Here is a 19,590-nt window from a genome sequence, read left to right as displayed (position 1 = left end):
TGGTATAGTTGCCATGAAAAGGAAAAAAAAAAAGTACTTTTTATTAATCAAGTTTTAATGAGAGGTTAGTCATAGTGTCTTCCTGTCTGTGGATATCAGGAATGCTTTGGCATTCTATCTTCTTATCTGCTGTAATACATTCAGATCAAATGGTCACTCTCAGGATTAATTATAGGCATCACATTACACAGACTTTCCTTTTGGATGGCTTTAATTATAGTCCTTCAACATTTGTAATATATCTGAATCTTATGACTTTATAGATAGGTAGCATTTCAAAGCTCCTGACTTAGCTAAATAGCAAGATGGCCAAGTAGTGGTTAAAGTGATGGATTCGGAAAAAAATATTTGACACACTTGACACACTTCACTCACTATAGAAAATAGGACTTTATTTTCTGAAATAGGTATCCCATTATCTTTTGTTGCGTTGCCTCAGTGCACAGACCTCACAGGTATGGTACATTTCACTGATACGCTACAGAAGGATATGTTACAATTATTATGGAACAACTATTAGTGACATGGATAGAAGCAGAAAAGCTGAATGGAAAAAAACCTTACCATATAATTCTTCCAAGGCATATCCATAAAAGTTATTGATAGGCAGGCTGGTAGCCATCCCGCATTTCAACTCATCGACAACCCCACTGGTCCTCAGTGGGGGCCTGATTCTTCTAGGTATCTTCAGTTGCTGCTGACAATAACATGAAAACTGAACAAGCTCCAAAGAAGATCCTGTCCTCTGCTTCTGTGTTACTTGCTTCATACATTAATGATCATCTGAATGAAAATGTCTTCTTTAATCATGTTATAACACTACTTCATCCCTCTCTGGGCTTGCTTGTCCATTAAAATGGAAGTTGTGTAAAATGTCTGGATTCCTACTTTGTTCTTCTTGGCATCAGATTTGGTGTTTGAATTACCTTTATTTGTCTCTTAGCTCCCCAGCTGACCTAGTTTCTCCTCTATCTGAAGCCTAAGAAATTGTTCAGACTTTTGCTAAGCCAATGTTACATTTTTTTAACTTTTGTTTTCTCATGGAAACTATTGTTTGCTCCACACCACTGTAGGACAAGCTTTTCAAGCTCAGCATCCAAAGTGCTGTGCCTTAAAAGCAGTCAGCACCTCTAGCTGTTACTGTCTTCAGACAGGAATATTTGATACAACCAGAGTGAGATATCCTTCAGAAACTCATGGCACAAGCCTTGGATAAGCGCACTCTGCACCGGATAAAAAACCGGCTGGATGGCCCGGCCCAAAGAGTGGTGGTGAATGGAGTTAAGTCTGGTCTGGAAAACATCATGACTTTCCCCCACTGAGTTCTAAGCATCTTGTGCTGCAAATTCTATTTCATGAACTACCCTACTTTTGAAGTAGACAGAGCCATCAAACCTAATTTGCAGAGTTTTGCACAGCATTGTCCATTAAATGTTATCCAAACATGACCAAAAAAACCCCAAGGTTTAGTCTGATTGACTTGCCCCATTGCAAAATGTGCACCTGCTGTGAAATGAAGTCACAGAGAGAAAGAGGGGGGAAAAAATGGAATAATTTAACTTTTTTATTTGTAAAGATAATCAGAGTTTTTCTGATTACATCTTAACTTCATAAATGTTAAATAACCTATCAGCATCTAGTTGTTGTAAATTATGAAAAAGAGTATTGCTGGGAATATTAACCAACTAAATCCTTGTTCTTTAGCGATCATGAAAATGTGTTATGGCAGGTTGTCATTGTGCTCATGGTAACTTTGACACCAAATAACAAAACTGCCATTTGCACTTAGGGTAAATTGGTTCACTTGTGCTTTTACGGTTCCTTTTATTCTGACATAAATTTATGAACTCTGGAACTAACCAAGTCGTGTGGTTTCCCAGCTGACTTTAACAAATATGCCCATTTCATTTCCCTCAGTCATCAGAGCACACATGGTAGTAGTTTCAGACTGGCTGCAGATACTGAAGGCTGTTCTAGAAGAAAGTTTCTGTGTGGTACGAGTATATACTTTCTATTATCCCGATTATAAGGAGCTCCTTTGATCTTCGCTTTCAATGAATTTAATCACATCATAGAAAGGTTTCTGTTGGATTGGAACTGAAATTTTTCAGGATGTTTACTTGGTTTTATTTACAATTGCTTTTTTCTCTTCTTGAGAATATTTGTTTCTCCTGAGCATATTTATTGTTGGTACTATTCCTAAAATATTGCAACATCTAGCAGAATTTGAAGTTTGGGGATTTTGAGGTGGGGTTAGAATTTCTGCTACATACTGAATAGTCAACATGAATAGGTAAATTATTTTGAAATCAGTGTCTTTTGCTGCATTTTCTTGACTGGATTCGGCTGTCCTTGTTTGTATTTAATCTTTACTTGGAGAATTGAGCATCCCCAATAGTTCCAATTTTAAAGGTTTCTGGATAATTTTGCTAGAATAATTGATCCAGTCAAATGCACAAAAATGAATTATGTGTCACTGTTTTTCTGGATGAAATATCTGGTCTATTGTCAGGACCGGAGGAGAGGGGGAGCTTAATTAGGATACGAACAGGTAGTTTCTATCTGATGTGCTGTCTGCCATTTCAAATTCCTACTGTTGGATCTTCTGTCGCATCCTTTACAAACGCTCCAATTACAGGGGAGGGTAAGGTGGAAGAAGAAAAAGAAAAATGGGGAAAAAATGTTAGTTAAGGTAGTTTAGCTATAATGACATGTCTGTAATTATGGGTATAAATGCACAATGCACACTCAAGTGCACTATTCTGGAGCATTTTATCTTCCCTATATCACAGACAAAAAAAATAATTTTCATTGTTACAGTACCCTTCTACTTCATGACCGCCTCTCAGAAGTTTAATCTATAATATCCTGCACAACTTTAGAAGTTATATTTCTATTATTCTAGTCTCAATGTTTAGTCTTGGGATTTGTCTTTGAACTTCTACACTGAAAAAAAAAACAATTTTACAGTGGGATTTCTGCAATTTATGTCTCTTCATCTCTTCCAATGTCTAATATCAGCATCTTTTTCCTTCATGTAAGTTATGCAGTGGAATAAGATTGAAATCACGTCTCCACTCCAGGGCTATTATTCCCATCTTTTTAATCTGATGACATTTCCTTTGTCTAGCATTCAGTGAGGCACCGGTATCTTTTTCTTTGGGATGTTTATGTCCTCTTTTCCTCCAGAGAATTGTTAAAACATGGTATTTCAAAGATTTTTCTGATCTGATCTTCCATTGTGCATTCATTGTTTATACTACCACAATGAAACCTGAAATCTCTCTGCTTTCCTGTAATGTTTTATTTATTTATTTATTAGTGAATGTGCATATTCACATACATACTTAGATAAAAATTCCATCCAAAATACACACAACAATGGGGAAAAAAATGCTCTTTGTAGCTTCAGGGCAATAGTACCAGTGTAGATAATTTATCAGAAAACCAAAAACCACAGTTAGGAGAAAGAATGGAGTTGTTTTCCAAAGTTATGAATGGAAAGATTCTCAAGATCTGGACAAGTCTCAATACTGCTCATAGGCATCTGAGTTTTAGTGCCATCACAAAACACATCTCACTGACACATAAAGCAGGTGTTTTGTTGAGACGTGTCCTCACTAGTCAGATACATCATAACTCATTTCAGAAAGGTACTTTGACTGCTTTGCACTTTATTAAGTCTGTGTCTTACCTAGTTACAGAATGAAGGAAACATACTAAAGCACTGTTTGGTTATTCTCTTGGTTTTATGGAATTGCTGCTGTCTGCAGTCTATAGTGGGAAAAAAAACCAAACCAAACCAAAAATATACCCCAAAAACCTACAGCCCATTTCCTAACTTCAAAACAAAACTAAATGAGAACCCTCAAGAAATCATATAGGAAGTAGCAAGAGAGGATTCATGATCCCCTGCCAATCATTCTGAGGGGGATGGCCTAGGGTTTAGCATGTTCTCATGGAAAAAATGGAGTTTTTTTCAGCTTCTCAACAGGACTGGAAAATTAGGAACTGAGAGCATGTGAAAAGAATAGATGAGGAAAATGTTTGAATTAAGACAAAATAGCAAAATCTGAGGGTTTTTCCTTCAACAAAACCTGAACACTTTTTATATCAGTTCAAATTATGTTTCTTGGTTCAAGCGAGCGTATCATACTTTACTGGTAAAGGAGACTAAGAACCTACACTCAGGATAATTTGCTGAATGGTGGCAATTCAGTGTTTTGATCATGCAACCCTATATTCAAACAGCAGTGCTAAGTAGCTGTTGTCTCTCCAAAATAAAGACATAAAAGCTGCTTGGTTCCCAGTCATAAGGTCATTCTTCCCAGAAGCAGTAATTGCAACACAGGCATTGACTGAATTGCATTTTGATTTTTAGCTAAGAACTGTAATGCCTGTCTTCCAGTTGTGATCTGCAGATGTATCTGTTTCAGTTTGTATTTAAATGGATGTAGTCTCTAAAAAAAAAACAACCCAGTAGATAAAAACCTCCAGAGGGGGCTTACATTTGAAATTACATGGGATGAATGCCTCTTTGAAGTTGTCCTGCACTGTTGTTAGCATTTCAGATAATCACTGATTCTTCTGTTTCACAACAGGGATATTCATTGTCAGTATGCCTTTGGAATACAACATCTTACTAAATGCGAGCAGTCCCACTCTAGTGGTGAAGCCAGTGGGACGTGCAAATTATGCTTTTGTTGATGACCTAGATCCCTACACCCAATATGAGATAAGAATACAAGCATGCCAGAACGGTAAGATGATTTTAAAAGACTCATCTCTGTGTCTGGAAAGGAATGGAGATTTACCAAATAGATTCAACTCAGTAAAACAGATAAAATCTAATTCTTACATTGGAGTCAAATGTTTACCTAGTGAAGAAGAAAGCCTAGCACTGAATGAGGCATTAAATATTTCTGCATGCTGCATCATGAATATTTTAAATGGAGATTTTAAAAAAATGTGGATTAGGTAATATATGCCATTTTATTGAAAACTTTTCACAAATAGCTTAACAATTTATCGAAAATGTGCATACAGAACAAAATCGCTTCTGTAACTGTTTGCCAACAGGAAGCAATAAAGTCAGGAGAGAAAAGCCCAAATATTTTAAAACTCCTTAATGTCAATGGCAATTTTCAGGAACCAGGTGAAATAAGTCTTTCTAAAATGGCACTTGAAGCCAATTCTCTCCTTGCCTGCAGGGGTGAATGCTGGGAGTATTTAATTAGTGCAGCTGCAGTAATTTAAATGGGTACTTTATAAGGAAATGAGGTGAAAGGAGGCACTGTTTCAGAAGGAGCTTATTCTTTTGCTACTATACTTGCTTTTACTCTATTTTTTGTTAAGAAAGAAGCTCTCATCACTAAGCAAACTTCTGGTTTTGTAGGTGGATGTGGAGTAAGTGGTCGAATATGTTCAAGAACTGCTGAAGCACCTCCTGAGGAACTGAGCCCACCTATTGTTACAGCAACGGGCTCTGCGCTCGTGGAAGTGAAATGGGCACCACCTAAGAAACCAAATGGCATCATTACTAACTACTTTATTCACAGGTAAATACTTTTTTATCATCTCAGATTCTTAGTCTTATTGAACTATTCTTTGATATGCTAAGGGTGCGGGGAAAAGTGTATAATTATGTGGCAAAATGCATATTACCTTTCAAGTGTTAAGATGAGATGCTGATCTATGGATGGACAAGTTGAGAAAAAGAGATAAGAATCTTCTTCCTGAAGAATTTTTTAATTTTTAAGCAGCTGAAAACATATTTTTAAAAATTCAGAAGGACAGGCAAAAATTGTCAAGATAGATACTCCCACTGCGTTTACCTAGACCACTAGATACGTTCTTCAGTCCTCTTTGATACACGGTTGAGAATTTTGCAATGGAAAGAAGACTAATTCACCATTTCAAAGATATCTAGGTTCCTAATACAGATATAATTTGTCTTGGAAAAATTGATGCTGTTTATAAGCAAGTAATCTGGAGTGTGATTACAGTTCATCTATTTATGTTCCTTGGTATTTTTATTCAAATGCCTTGTCTAGGTGGTTGATCGACACATCCTCACTCCTTATGAGGAGCTTCACAAGCTCTATGTGATGACTTTTCAATCTAGACAGCTGTGTTCAGGGAAGTATCAAAGTAGCAGAGCACTGGCATCTATGTGTCCATTGACCCTTTTGCAAAACCTTGCTGAAGGCACCTAGGTTAATATCTACAAAAAATCAGTGAATATAAAACTGAAGCTGTGTGTTATAGAGAAATTTAAACTCTGAAATTCCTGGGTTTCCAAACTCTTAATATGCATGGCAAACACATGCTGGGCTGAACCTAGCCTCTCGCAATAATTTTGGGGCATTTTATTATATTAGATCAGTGACTGAGCAGAAAAGGAATCAAATTACCTTTTGAAAGCAGCAGTGATAATTAATATAAATTCACTTTTGTCCTAAACACAGAAATAGTCTCTAAAAATTCCCGCTCTCTTGAAATATCCTTTACTTTCCCCATTTTTTTAATTGTTTGATCAAATACCCAAGTCCTCCCCTTTATAAAGAGGAGCAAAGTATGTGTTGTAGCCTAAGACATGTCTTCACTCTGTTGGCTTTGTAAATAAAGCTGATGATTACTACTGCTATTCCATGGCAACCATAGAAAGGGAAAACAGGAAATATAATGCAGAAAGCCTGCCTCAGTGAAAAATACTGTAAATTGAATTTGACAGCATTTGATGGCATTTGATTATTCTAGTCACAGCCAAACAATGATATAAAGAGTAATATGAAACAGAATGCGTTACTGCCTAGCAGACTCAAAAGCAATAAACCTTCCTCCAATGTGACACAATCACTTCACAATCATAATTGTAGCCTGTTTGATACCTCTGAGTACAGCAGAAGGGCATTGACTGACATAGATACATTTTGTTTTTTATTTAAAGTGAAATGAAAATGGCGCACTGGGGCTCCAGATACAATCGTTATATTCACCTACATAGGCATGAATCACTTGGCAGTTATTTCAGCTGAAGTTTAAATGTGCTTAGACAACAACAATATCAAATCTTTCTCAGATAGGTGAAGAAAAAATCAGAAATGGGATGTTAGCACATAGTTCTTTTTCATTTTGTAGCCACACATAACCTTACATTGTTACGGCACCAAGACTGCAGTGTTTCTATGGGAGGTTATACCATGCAATTTTTTCTTCATCATGCGCCTCTTTCTTACTGCATCACCACCAAAATAAATTAATTTTACTCAAAATCTAGGAGGCTTGGGGAGCTAGTGTGTGTGAAGATCTTTGCATTAAAATCCCAGTAGCCACACTTTCCTCTTGAATCTTAAAAGCACTTTAAAGTTTGCAGCCATTTTGTTAGAAATTAAAAAGGAAAAAAAAAAAAAGGGAAAAAAGTTGGTTTATGAATTAAGAGATAGTGACTTATTATTATTATTTATACAGCAGTTTTAAACACAGATATGAGGCTCCTAAACTTCTCCAGCAAGGACCACAACTCGGAAGAGATGGTGAATGAGAAAAGATCTGGTTCATGAGACAATCACCCAATCTACTTCTCTTCCCATTCATCATTCCAAAACATCCCGGTGACAACCACAGAAATTGCTAGTCTGGAAAAATAATATTATGGAAATAGATGATGTATTTTGTGCTGTATTTTAATAAGATGTAGGTCACATCAGCTAACGGAACTGCTCTCTGTTGACCACCAGCATGCACTGAGTAGGATGCATGAGATGACTCTTAAAGAAACACTGTCTAAAATTGGACCTATTTTGATTCATATCTTGCTTGAGGGAGTGTCTGAATTTCTGTCAAAGTGTCTGTCTCTCATGTCACGTCAAGCTCGTGTCTTGGCGAACACGAGTTCAGTAAGATTATATTATTTGGTATATGTACTTGAGATTGTAATGTAGCTCATTAGCTCAGCGATCCTGATGGTGAAAATGTTGCAGAAAAATCAGGCAATTGAAATCAGAGGACATGTCTGAGTGGCTGTTACCTGTTGGGACACATGGCATGTCTCAGTGACCGTTGGCTAGTGACTACGACTTGCAGCGTAGAGACTTCTGGACTGGCTCTCTGTGATTAGTTCATTGCCTACCCTTATATCCTTAGCCACAAGCTGCACCAATGACAGCTTCCAAAGCACATATGTTGGTAGAATAGTTTAATATAAGAATACTTATGGATGGGTAAGACATTGAGTATAAGAGCTCCTGAAGGATTTAGACTTGATGATCTTGGAGATCTTTTCCAACCCAAACAATTCTCTGGTTCTTCAGTTCTATGGTTTTATTGATACCTGTAGTTGATATAACACCTACTTTATACTAGCATATTGCATGCAATAATCTCAAATTCCTTTTGTTCGATTTTTGACATCAAAACTTGTTAAGAAAAAAATAATGAAAAAACCACAAACTACATTGTAGTAGATGTGTTGAATCTGATTGGTAAGTCAGGCTGCTTTGTTTAACTGGACGTAAAGCTGTCGAGAGGGAGCATTGCTGAAGTCGCATGACCGCCCCAGTGGATAGTGTCATTCCCCAATCATTTGAATTTTACCCCAGGACTTCTCAGTGTTGCTATAAATAATTCACTATCACTCTGGTAAGGAATACAGCAGCCATTGCTAAGATGTGTACTTCTATTGCACGGTGGAAGGTAAACACATGAAGTATAATTCTGGGCTGACCTGCAAGACCTCAGGGATTCACTGAGTCTCCTTCCACTTAAGAAAGCTGAGGGATGAGTGTTGCAGTTAGTGTTGCTGCAGTCCTCTGCATACGGCTCTATAGTTATCTGTCACAAAGAAGATTATATTCTCCTCTTTATGTCAACTGGCTCAGATTGGCAGTGGGGCAGGGAGAATTTGCCCTTACGAAAATAACTATCCGAGCATCTTTGAAATGAATGTGAGCAGCAAATCAGACTATGCAGATTAAGAGACAGCTTCTAGCTCTTGGAAATGTTATTCTCCTTTGCAGCTCATTGTACATAAGAAACACTTCCAGTTAAATGAGCAGTTGAATCCTAAATCTTAAGACAATTGAAATGATTACAGACTGTTCAACCACTTCTGTTCAAAGTTTATTCATACATGAAGATATTCTGGGCTTTAGCACTACAGATGGAACCATTTACCTAACCATAAGTTTCATTCATTAAATATTCAGCAGTAATAAGATCTAAATACTTAACCAGACTACATTGTACAGCTTTGCTTGCGGATGAGCTTACAGTTGGTGACATATTTGATGTCTCCGTGTGGGGAAAAAAAAACCCAACTGTTTACCGTAGAGTTTCAAAAACTTACAAAACATAAATTCGTGTATTCATTTAAGTGTCATACTTCTTGGTCAGACAAGACATATAAAGTGTGAATTTATTGCACTGAAACACACTCCTTTGTTCAGTTATCTACAGAGGATTTTTAGGCATTTTTTACTACACAGAGAGTAGATTATTTTTAGGTGCAGGAGAAAGACGCAGAGGTGATTCACCTTTCAGAAGTATGTGTTTTAAGTCAGTGCACAGCATCTGAAGTACAGTTCTGCACAGGGCTTAATTTGTTATTATGATAGAGCATGGAGAAATGTATTAAAAAGAGGTGATGGAATTTTGGGGTCAGTGTAGAATTGTTTACCCTTCTAGACATTTTGTTGCAAAAGAGGGGATTCCTGAAGAATCTTTCCTGCCTGTTCTACCTGCCTTTTTTTTTTTTTTTTTTCTTTTCATCCAGCTCTGCCAACCAATTCTCAGTATCAATGCATCGTGTCATTGGCTTGTTTTACTAGAGGCATTGGACCCCAAAACTCTTACTGGCTTTTTTGTTGTTTTTTTTTTTTTTTTTAATCATGCTTTAACCTTTTTAAATTAAAGTGTCCATATAGCCTACTTATCTCAGAGAATAGCAACAATTCCTTAGCTTCATATAAGTAATGGATTTGTGCATGCCTTTTCATAGTTTCATAGTTTCATTCAGGGTTGGAAGGGACCACAAGGATCATCTAGTTCCAACCCCCCTGCCATGGGCAGGGACACCCCACACTAGATCAGGCTGGACAGAGCCTCAGCCAGCCTGCTCTTAAACACCCCCAGGGACGGGGCCTCGACCACCTCCCTGGACAACACATTCCAGGGTTTCACCACTCTCATGTTGAAGAACCTCCTCCTCACATCCAGCCTGAATCTCCCCACCTCCAGTTTCATTCCATTCCCCCTAGTCCTATCACTACCTGAGATCCTGAGAAGTCCTTCCCCAGCCTTCCTGTAGGCCCCCTTGAGTAAACAGCTGTGTACACACATAGATTCATTCATCATATTTATATGTAAAAACCTGGGAATATATTATTAGAAACAGGTATGATTATCAGATTTTAAGAATGGGTGCATTTCATGTTTTTACAGTAATTGCTGTGCTGACTACAAAATAAAATCTGGTAGAATTCTGTGAAATATGGGCTTTCTCCTGTCGAAGAAATGTTCTTAGCTTCTCAGTGTGTGCGTAGTCATGATGACACCCAGTAGTCAGACAAACTAATTTTACTTCTCCGAATTTAGCCTACTCGCAATCAAAGTGGCAGCTAATGTAATTTCATGTTTGTTGTTGGCACGGATGGTGAAAGTGCTTTTACATTCTGCAAAGGCCAGGGCTCCTGTGAAGAGTAGGAGAAATACTTAAATTCATATGCAGTGCAGCACAACCGTCACTGAGATTTATAGCAGTGTTTAGATGTAACCAACTTAATTTCACACAAACATTTTTATGCCAAGTGAAAGAATTGATTTGATAATTCTGTTTTGAAGATGAGTGTTTGCTTTATTGCAGCTGTTGTAAATTACATACTACAAGGCACCACATTAGAAAGGGGCTGAGGATCATCTGTTATCTCTGATACTTAGAATATCACCAGGTCCAACACAAGCAGATCTGTAGCAGGAATGCTCTGTATATCCACCTATGTATGTATACACACACACGTATATACATATATAGAAAAATAAAACTTCGTTGTGCCAAAAGCTTATACAGTGACTTGTCGTCTCAAGTTTGCATTTTTAAATGAAAACAGTATTGGAAAAATATGTGGTCTATTACAGAAAGCGCTACTTGTGATATTGTAATGAGTTTTTGTGTTTGAGTTGCAAATTCTGCTAAATTTATGCACAGGGGATTACTTATTCCATTCACAAGAACAAATGGGATATTTATTGCGAGTAAACCAGACATTAAAAGTACAAGGCTTTGGTTTTGAGGGCATAGTAGAACATTTATCCCTTGTTTACTAAGTAACATTTTGCTCAAGTAAATTGGTTGTAAGTTTTCCATAAATGAAGGAATGTTGAAAATTTGCAGCCGTATTGCAATTCAAGTCATTACCTAGCGACTGCACAAGGATTAAAATCTCGTGTTCTAAATTCTGAAAGTCTCATAACCTAAAAGGACAATATGCTATTGTATTGTTACTCTGCTACTATAGACTGAGACAGCACTCTTAGTTGGTGTGTAGTCTTCTAGATAAAGGAGGATAATTAAATTATTTCCTCAAAAAGCTCTTCTTCACTCAGCACCTAACACAAGTTCAGGGAAATGCTTCTAACGTGCAAAGACAGGCAGTTCCTTGTGTACGTATAACGTACAGAAATAAATTCTCTCTTTTTCTGAGGTACAGGTTGCACTTACAACTTCAGGATCTAGTATCATAGGACTCCTCAAGTTACGTTCAATTTTAAACATGTTGCCTTTTTTTAATTTCAGACGTCATGTGGGCAATCAAGAAGAGCTGCTCTTGTTCATCTGGTCTAAAGGACCTTTGGAATTTATTGATGCGTCTGATGCTCTACAGCCTTTTACTCTCTACGAATACCGTGCCAGAGCTCAAAACGCTGTGGGATCAGTGGACAGCCTGTGGGCTTCGATCCAAACTCTGGAGGCTTCCCCGTGGGGCATGGGAGCCCCTTGGGCGCAAGCAACAAGTGCGTATTCAGTGCGGTTGAACTGGACCCAGCCTGTCTCCCCCAACGGTGTTATATCTCTCTACCGCGTGGTCTATCAAGAAAAACGCAGCGATCCAACGTTTAGCACCCCAGCTGTTACTGCACTAACCGTAAAGGTAAGAACTAGACCACAAATCCAGTTTTAAGTTGCTTTTACTCTTCTTTGATCGATGTCATATTTTAATATCTCATTGAACGCTGACTGGGAGAGCTGGATTTCGAATTGCCGCTAGTTTTGTTAGTTTAAGTTTTGTGTTTGACCCATCAGAGATCAAATGTTTCACATTAATACCCAATTCCTAGTAAACGCAAGTGGAGTACCGAAAACCTTAGATGGGTCATTTCTGGAGGAATTAAGCACATGTATTTAGCTTCATCAGCCTCACTCTGAAATACAGTCCTGAGTTTTTTGTCTGACTCTCAAATTAGTTTCACAGAATCTGTGGAAAGAACAACAAAATCCATTCTCCCCGTGTGTAATTCTAGTTTCGTAATTCAGTTGGAATCACAAAGTGAATAAATTCATTACTGATTACATGGTTCATATATGCCATACATTTGCATGTTCCCCTCATAAAAAGCATTAATAAATCAGTATTACAAGCAAATCTACTTTTACTTTCATTACATACATTAGAATGACATTTTATGCTGCTAACATGTCTTTCTCTTCAAGGTACTTTCCAAACATGAAAGTCTGTAAATACTACATTTCTATTCAGTACATGGAAGGAGAAAGAGGTTGGTTTGTGAACTGACCGAAAGTGTTACGTAAAGCAGTTACAGAAGTATTATGGTTTGTGCGGTTACCACCGCTCCTCCCCCCTATATATTACATTCTAGTCTTTCTATAGAAAGACAGTTTATAGATAGTTGAGCTAAAGTGGTGCATATTAGGATAGCTGTTGTGCTTGGCTATCTCCTGAAAACAAGTTTTATAAAATCTTTAAGCAGGTTGTAATAAAGTTGGGTTTCCGAGCGATACTACCTCAGTTTCATAAACCTGGAATTTTCACTACATTTTATTCATAGGGCATGTTTTTACTGAATAATGCCAGAAATCCCCTAAATTTTTCCAGACCTCAATCTGCATGGTTGACATCCCCTTAGGATCCTAAAGAGCTTTCTCTGGAATACCCAATAGTAAGCTTTAAGTAACTCTCTTAGACAAATCTTGATGTGACAAGGTGGGAGAAGTTTCTCAGCTCAGTAATGTTGTGTGCTGTTGTGATCATGTATTTCCAAAGTAGTTTTTGCCTAGCTTCCTGGAAGCCTAAACAGATTGAGTTTGTCATGCATCCTCTCAAGGTGAAAGCAGGACCCGAGCTGAATGCTAGGAACGTATACTTTTTGCTTCTGAAATAGTTGCGTTTGCATTGTACAGTGTGTTAGGTTTTTAATAGTAGAATTTTGATACTTCACTCTCTGAACTTGTGTTTTAAAAAAAATAATCAGAGTAGTAATTGTGATGGGATAGCTGAAGTTTCAAAACCAGAGAAATGACAGTGCTTCTCCTAATACTCTGCTTCAGCAACATGCAATGTGTTGCTGAGCATCGGAATTGACCCGGCCAGTCATGCATTGCAATGTCTTCTAAGCATGCCAACAACAACACAAAATGTCCAAGATGGTTGTATTGTGGGTAATAAAACCTACCAAAATGGCATTTTAAATAATGTTGCCACAGTGTGGGTTTTTAACAGCATCAGTTAAAAGCCTTTTAAATTAACAAGTTGTTATTTACTGAATTAGTATTTTCTTGGATCCAAAATAGTTTATTTTCCCCAAACACTATCCTGAATCTCAATGACATTCTGGCAGCATGTGTACAGCTGTTCTACCAGTCTTGCGGCAAAGCTGACTTGCACGGTTTCTTTACTGTCCTTTGTCAAGAACATATATTGATTATTATTTTTGCTACTCTCTTTTATTTTGAAACACTGTACTATCCTTTGGGGAGAAATCTGTCTGTGCAGCTCTTCCATCAGTTGCACTCACTGTAAGCTGTGGTAACTACATTAACTCCAAAGAGTTGTGGCTGATTTATACCAAGAAGCTGAGATCTGAATCCGACCTCTTCTGAATATAGCAGAACAGTTCAAGCTTTTAACCAAAGTTATTGATACAAAGTGCACAGAGTCCTGTTATCAAAGATATCGTCAGGAGGTCAGATCAATTATCCCAGCAGGCAAAAGCCTGGACACCAACTTTCAAAGTTATAGCCCTTTAAAAATAGAATTTTATCATGCAATTGCTGATGTACCTCTAACTGTAGCTTTGTGAATGAGACACTTTAATTAAAAAGTAATTTTATTGAAGGAACTAGCATTCCAATGATTAAACTTCTTCCCCTTTAAAATATAGCTTTCAGGGGTACTAGGCTAAATCATTTAATCTCCTAAAGCATCTCTATTGGAGCTCCCTCATGGGATACACCATTAGTCATTCTCTCACACAGGCTTCCATGTTACAAGTAAGACTTAAAGTATTAAGCTAGCAATGAGTTTGGTCCTTTATTTAATCTTCAGACTCCATTCTTATCCCATTAGATTATTCCAGGGGAGGGGGAAAAATAAAAGCAGCGCTAGAATTGTGGTACCCAATCCCACCCTGTACATGTCAGTTTCTCCCTGGTTGCCTGCCACAGGCCATAAAGCTTGACCAAAACCTAAAGTAGAAATGCAATCCTTGTGACACTGCAAGATACAAATTAAAGCCCTCGCTAATATCCCTGCAGACTGTTCTCATTTGACAGCTCATTTCTATCCATTTCCAGAGTCAAATGAGCAGCATCTTCTGGGTTTTCAAATTATTTGACAGACACATACACTCTGCCTTTCTGAAACGCACTCACCAGTGAAGGTGCGCTTATCTGTATTTGAATTAATGTATCGAAGGTACGGCTGCCTGGTACCTTAAGGTTATCACTGCCCCCTGACATTTTATGCTGCCTGTGGAGGTAAAAATGAGAACTCGCTTCTGAGAGCAAAATGTGTTTGCCACTCAAACAAAAGAAGGCTGTCCCTGCACTGTTAGAAGCCAGTGAAGTACACGTACGCTATTTTGATGCTTTGCAGTTAAAGAGCAGTGTCACCCATTTCCCTAGCTTGTTTGACCAGGAGTGTAGTGACAGATGTTAGGTGACAGCAAGTTAAACTGACATTCTGGTTTATTTGCAGAGCAAAGTCAAGTCAAGACTGGTTATAGCAGTACAAGGCTCTCCTGCAATGTCTTCCCAGTTAATTTTAACCCTCTGAAGCAAGAATGGTATTTAGTGTCTTATTGACAGCATTAACGTGAGGCAGATGTGCTTATGGAGGAATGGACTGACAGTAAGGTCTCATTTACAGAAATCTGCATAAAGGGACTAGATTGTCAAAGCTTTCATTGTTCTGAATTTAAGGTTTAATCTTGTGAACATAGGACCCAGAGTTGATTTCATTATAAAGTCCGCATCTGCCAAAATGGCATCAACGCATCCCAGCTCTCTAACAGTTCTATTCCAGATGTTGCTACGAGGTAAAGCTGTGGCTAAGTTTGGACTTTGGCTTGGTAGAGGTTCTGTGGATGTGCAACGCTATTTATCCTATGCCGCTTATATCGATTATTTGGTGGTTTATCATGAGCAGGATAATTGAAAGCCAAGTAAATGTGAAAAATGTTAGAATGTGCTCGGAGAAGGAAAAGCATCCAGAGAGGAGGGATGGACAGTGATGTCCGTCATTATTGCGAAGAATCGAGGCGCTGGTGAGTTAATTCCAACTCCACAGAACATAACTAGAAGTAAAATTACAGGATGCAAGAGAGAGGTATCAGCATTATAGGCTTTATTCCTGGGAAATCCTACACCTGTGTCTACCTAGAAGCACGGGTCCACTCACAATTTGTAGTATGAGGCTTTCAGTCAAACTTTATTCTGCAAGGTGTTTGTTTGTTTTTGGCATAGCTATGTCAACTTGGGACATAAAAAATTACTACATCTTTCAGCTGATATCGCTGCACCAGCAAAGCCATCGGTTTGGATGCAGCTATGCTAACAGCTGAGAACACACGTTGGCTTACCTTACATTATTTGGGGTGATGGTAAATAACTGTATTGGCCAGGGTCCTCTTGGCAGATGCTTTATCTGTGGTAGGGAAATCTGTAGACGTTTTGCAGAATAGCAATAATAATAGGCTCTGGTACAAGGATTAGGCTTTGGCTTGCGTGATTATGCTGTTATAACCAGACAATAATTTGTGTGTTGAATGTATAACCAGACTGAAAATGACAAATACAGAGATCAGAAATCTTGCATCTAGAATTAGTTCTTTTCTATTCATCACATCCAGAAATACTTAATACAGTAGGGGTTTCTTCATACAGACCAGTGAGCGTTTGGCTGCATTAGAAAGGAGATACCACATAGTTAATAACTTCCTTGTAAACAATATCATTCAATAATGCACTATGCGGAACTGCGCATGAAAAGTTCCACGTAGGTGAAAGAATGAAGTGTGTAGCCACAAGAATGAGGAAAAAATATACCAGGAAAATATACCTGCAAAACTTTTTTTTTTATATGCCTATTTGAGACACCTGGGAAATGGACTACACTAAGAAAATAACATGAGAATAAATGGAGGAATCCCTGCACAATGCCATAAATTCAGAAGATGTGCTGCTTAGCAAAGAATGAAAGCTTAAATGGCAGCAGAGGGCAGAAGTTAATTAGGCTGCCATGCTGCTGTTAGTGGGTGGAAAGTAGCCACAACCAGAAACAAGATGGCTGCTCAGCAGTGCCCTAATACAGCCAAAAGATCATATCCTTAGCTCTGCAAGGGCTTATGGGTTAGAGGGAAATCATACACAGATGACTAATTTTTTTATGGTTCACAGCCGATCAAAGTGAAATTCAGCAGCTGTTCAGGACAAGTGACCACTCTAACGGCTGTAATATAACCTGCTAAATAGAGAGGGAATTGCATGAGAGCAAGAGGTTAGCTGTGATTATCGGCAGGTGAGTGCTTTATTGAAGTTGAAAGACCATTAACATTGATGGAGTAATTATTTCAACTTGAAAGTAATTACCTTGATGGGTGATAACTTCTCTAGTGTTCCCAGATTTGATTGGACCAAACAATTGTGAACTCTTGAAGCCTAGAAAAATATTACAACAATACTGCGATGTTTAAATTACTGAAACCGCTGTTAGAGTATTTTAATTATGCCTAACAGTGAAAAGATTTTAACTTACAACAACTGGTGACCTCTCATGTATAGAGACATTTGCTTGCTAATTCCAATGAAATGACCCACACACCTACTATGTGTGTGCTGTATGTGATGGATTTGCAAATGAATCATTTGATTTAAATGCAGGTTTTAAGATTCAAAGCCTCGTTAGCACAGTTTCAGGAAGGGCTTGTACTGGAATTGCTGTAATTGTTTTATTTGCCAGGAAAGCCCAATAATATAAAATGCTTCCTGTGCTTTAATCTCTAGACCTGTTAAGATTACACAGGATGAATACAGGACAAGTGCTCCTTCACATTGAAGGATGATTAAAAAAAAATAAATATTGTGTGAAGCAATCTGCGTCTCGCAGATTCTGTTGTTTCCATGCTGCTGCAGAATATGCCGGGTTTGGCACTGCAGCTCTGTTCAAATAAGCGTTTGGATTGGCACTACGATACCCCTCCAGAAACTGATTAAGTGCTTCAGTAAGCCCCACCTATCAAGACAGACGTGTAGAATTGCCTAATTAAAGTTGAAAGGATGAAATGGATTGTTGCACAACTTTGATGATTTTGAAGTACTGTAGTAATAGAACTGGATGAGAATGGGGAGAGGCTTCAGCTCTTTTATTTATGTGATCCTTGTTGGCACTTCAGTGTCTTCTGAAAGCTCTCAGCAGCCACAAAATCATAGCTTTAGACCCTGTTGGAGCTCTGCCAAGAATGGAAAAATTCTTGTGAATTAGGATGGGGGGTAGCAGGGAAAAGATGTATATGGTGGGTGTGAGGTTTTAATACGTTATCACGTGACTGGTGATTTGTATTATTGAAGGTTACATTCTGTTCCTTTCTTGAATATTTTCTCCCTAATTCAGTTAACATAACTTTGCCTTTCGATATATTTTTGGACCAGAAATAAAAATACCGACAGAGGTATGTCTGACCGTGCCTAATCGCACACCGTAGATTGACTAGACCAGAGCGCCTGGATCAGCGGGTATGTTTTTCCACAAATAAATGAGTTACCTTTCTGGAAATACCTTGTGTATTTTACCCTAGGGTTTCTCCATGTACAAGATCTAGTTTTCACCCGTTCCGTAGGTCATTTTTTGATGACTGAAACATATGTAGACTTCGATCCTTTGAGGAATATTTACAAATTCTGGCTTCAGACATCTAATTAGGTAGGAGCATGAAAGTCCTACTATCTATCTATAGACCGTGAAACCCTCCAAACATCTAACGTGGACATTTGCAAACCTTGGGCTGCAACTCTTCACGTAAGGCTGCTTTTCTCTAGTACACATGTACGCCGCTACGGGCATATGTCAGTCAAAAGAAGGTGTTTGATTTTGAGCTGGTTCATTAGCTAGTCTTTGCTACCCCACACGGTGGGATTATGCACACTGAAAAATTTAAGAGGCGGCACCCTCCGATGGAACAATGGTGCTGGGGAACAGTCTGGAAGTGCAGATCGTGCGCTTGCGGTCATGAACGAATAGGTGGCAAAAAACCTAAATGCGGATTGCTAAAATGAGTTTATAGAAATGCTCCGTATGCTGTTTCCCTAGATATGGTTTATACTTACACTTTTCTCAATGATGTTTTCAGTTGTAAGAATAAGATTTACCTAATCGGGCACTGACTGATTGTCAAACCCTGTTGACAGGATGTTTTCCGATTTGTAAAAACAAAATAATGAAAAGAGAAATCCTTACAAACCTTCATCTTATTAAGCATAATTTGATAGGAATATGAGGGACATTCTTCCCTTTGTGGTATGTCGTATGTGGCCACACTAAAACCGCTACAAAGCCAAGGTTTTAGTCAGCTGCAGATGCTTTTTCATGTGTAAGTAGGAAATAACAATGGAGAAGGAGGAGGCAGAAATTTGTTGGGTAATACATGCAGCTGTTTCTCAAATTAGATATCTGCCTAAAAACTCCTAATTGGATTTGACTGCATTTTAATTCGCATTTAACCAACATTCTTAAGTGGATGTATGAGGCAACTCCAATATAAAGCTCTTTGGTAAAGTCATAGGGTGGCCGTTCAGGAATTTATTGAATAATTAAGATATAACAAATATGGACACTAATAAAAGTATCAATACCTTTTTATTAATATGAAAAATTACCAAAACTTATCAAATAAGTTTGATGTATGGTTAGAATATGTATTTACAATGGGAATGTAGAATATTTAGGCAAATATAACAGTTTTAAGCAAACAGGTAGGAATAACAGGGAAAGAGAATTCCCCAGCTCAAAACGGCACTCGACCACAGCAGGGGAGACCGGACAAGAACTGTTAAGCCCAAGAGGCGATGAATTAATTGCTCAT

At 38.1% G+C, this 19,590-nt stretch overlaps 1 protein-coding gene across 1 annotated transcript in view; it reads left to right on the top strand.

The window, feature by feature from the left end:
• USH2A (usherin) overlaps nt 1–19,590 on the top strand; it is a 378,576-nt gene that overhangs the window by 315,563 nt on the left and 43,423 nt on the right. The window contains exons 58-60 of the mRNA XM_068153470.1: nt 4,602–4,760; nt 5,396–5,558; nt 11,792–12,146. Coding sequence (XP_068009571.1) covers nt 4,602–4,760; nt 5,396–5,558; nt 11,792–12,146 — 677 coding nt within the window. The remainder of the gene's footprint in view (nt 1–4,601; nt 4,761–5,395; nt 5,559–11,791; nt 12,147–19,590) is intronic.

Source organism: Melanerpes formicivorus, unplaced genomic scaffold, assembly GCF_026170545.1.
Source record: "Melanerpes formicivorus ecotype bairdi unplaced genomic scaffold, bMelFor1.0.p_v2 SCAF_26, whole genome shotgun sequence".
Lineage (NCBI taxonomy): Eukaryota > Metazoa > Chordata > Aves > Piciformes > Picidae > Melanerpes > Melanerpes formicivorus.
Note: the sequence above shows the minus strand (reverse complement) of the source record. Positions and strands in the feature narration are given on the sequence as shown.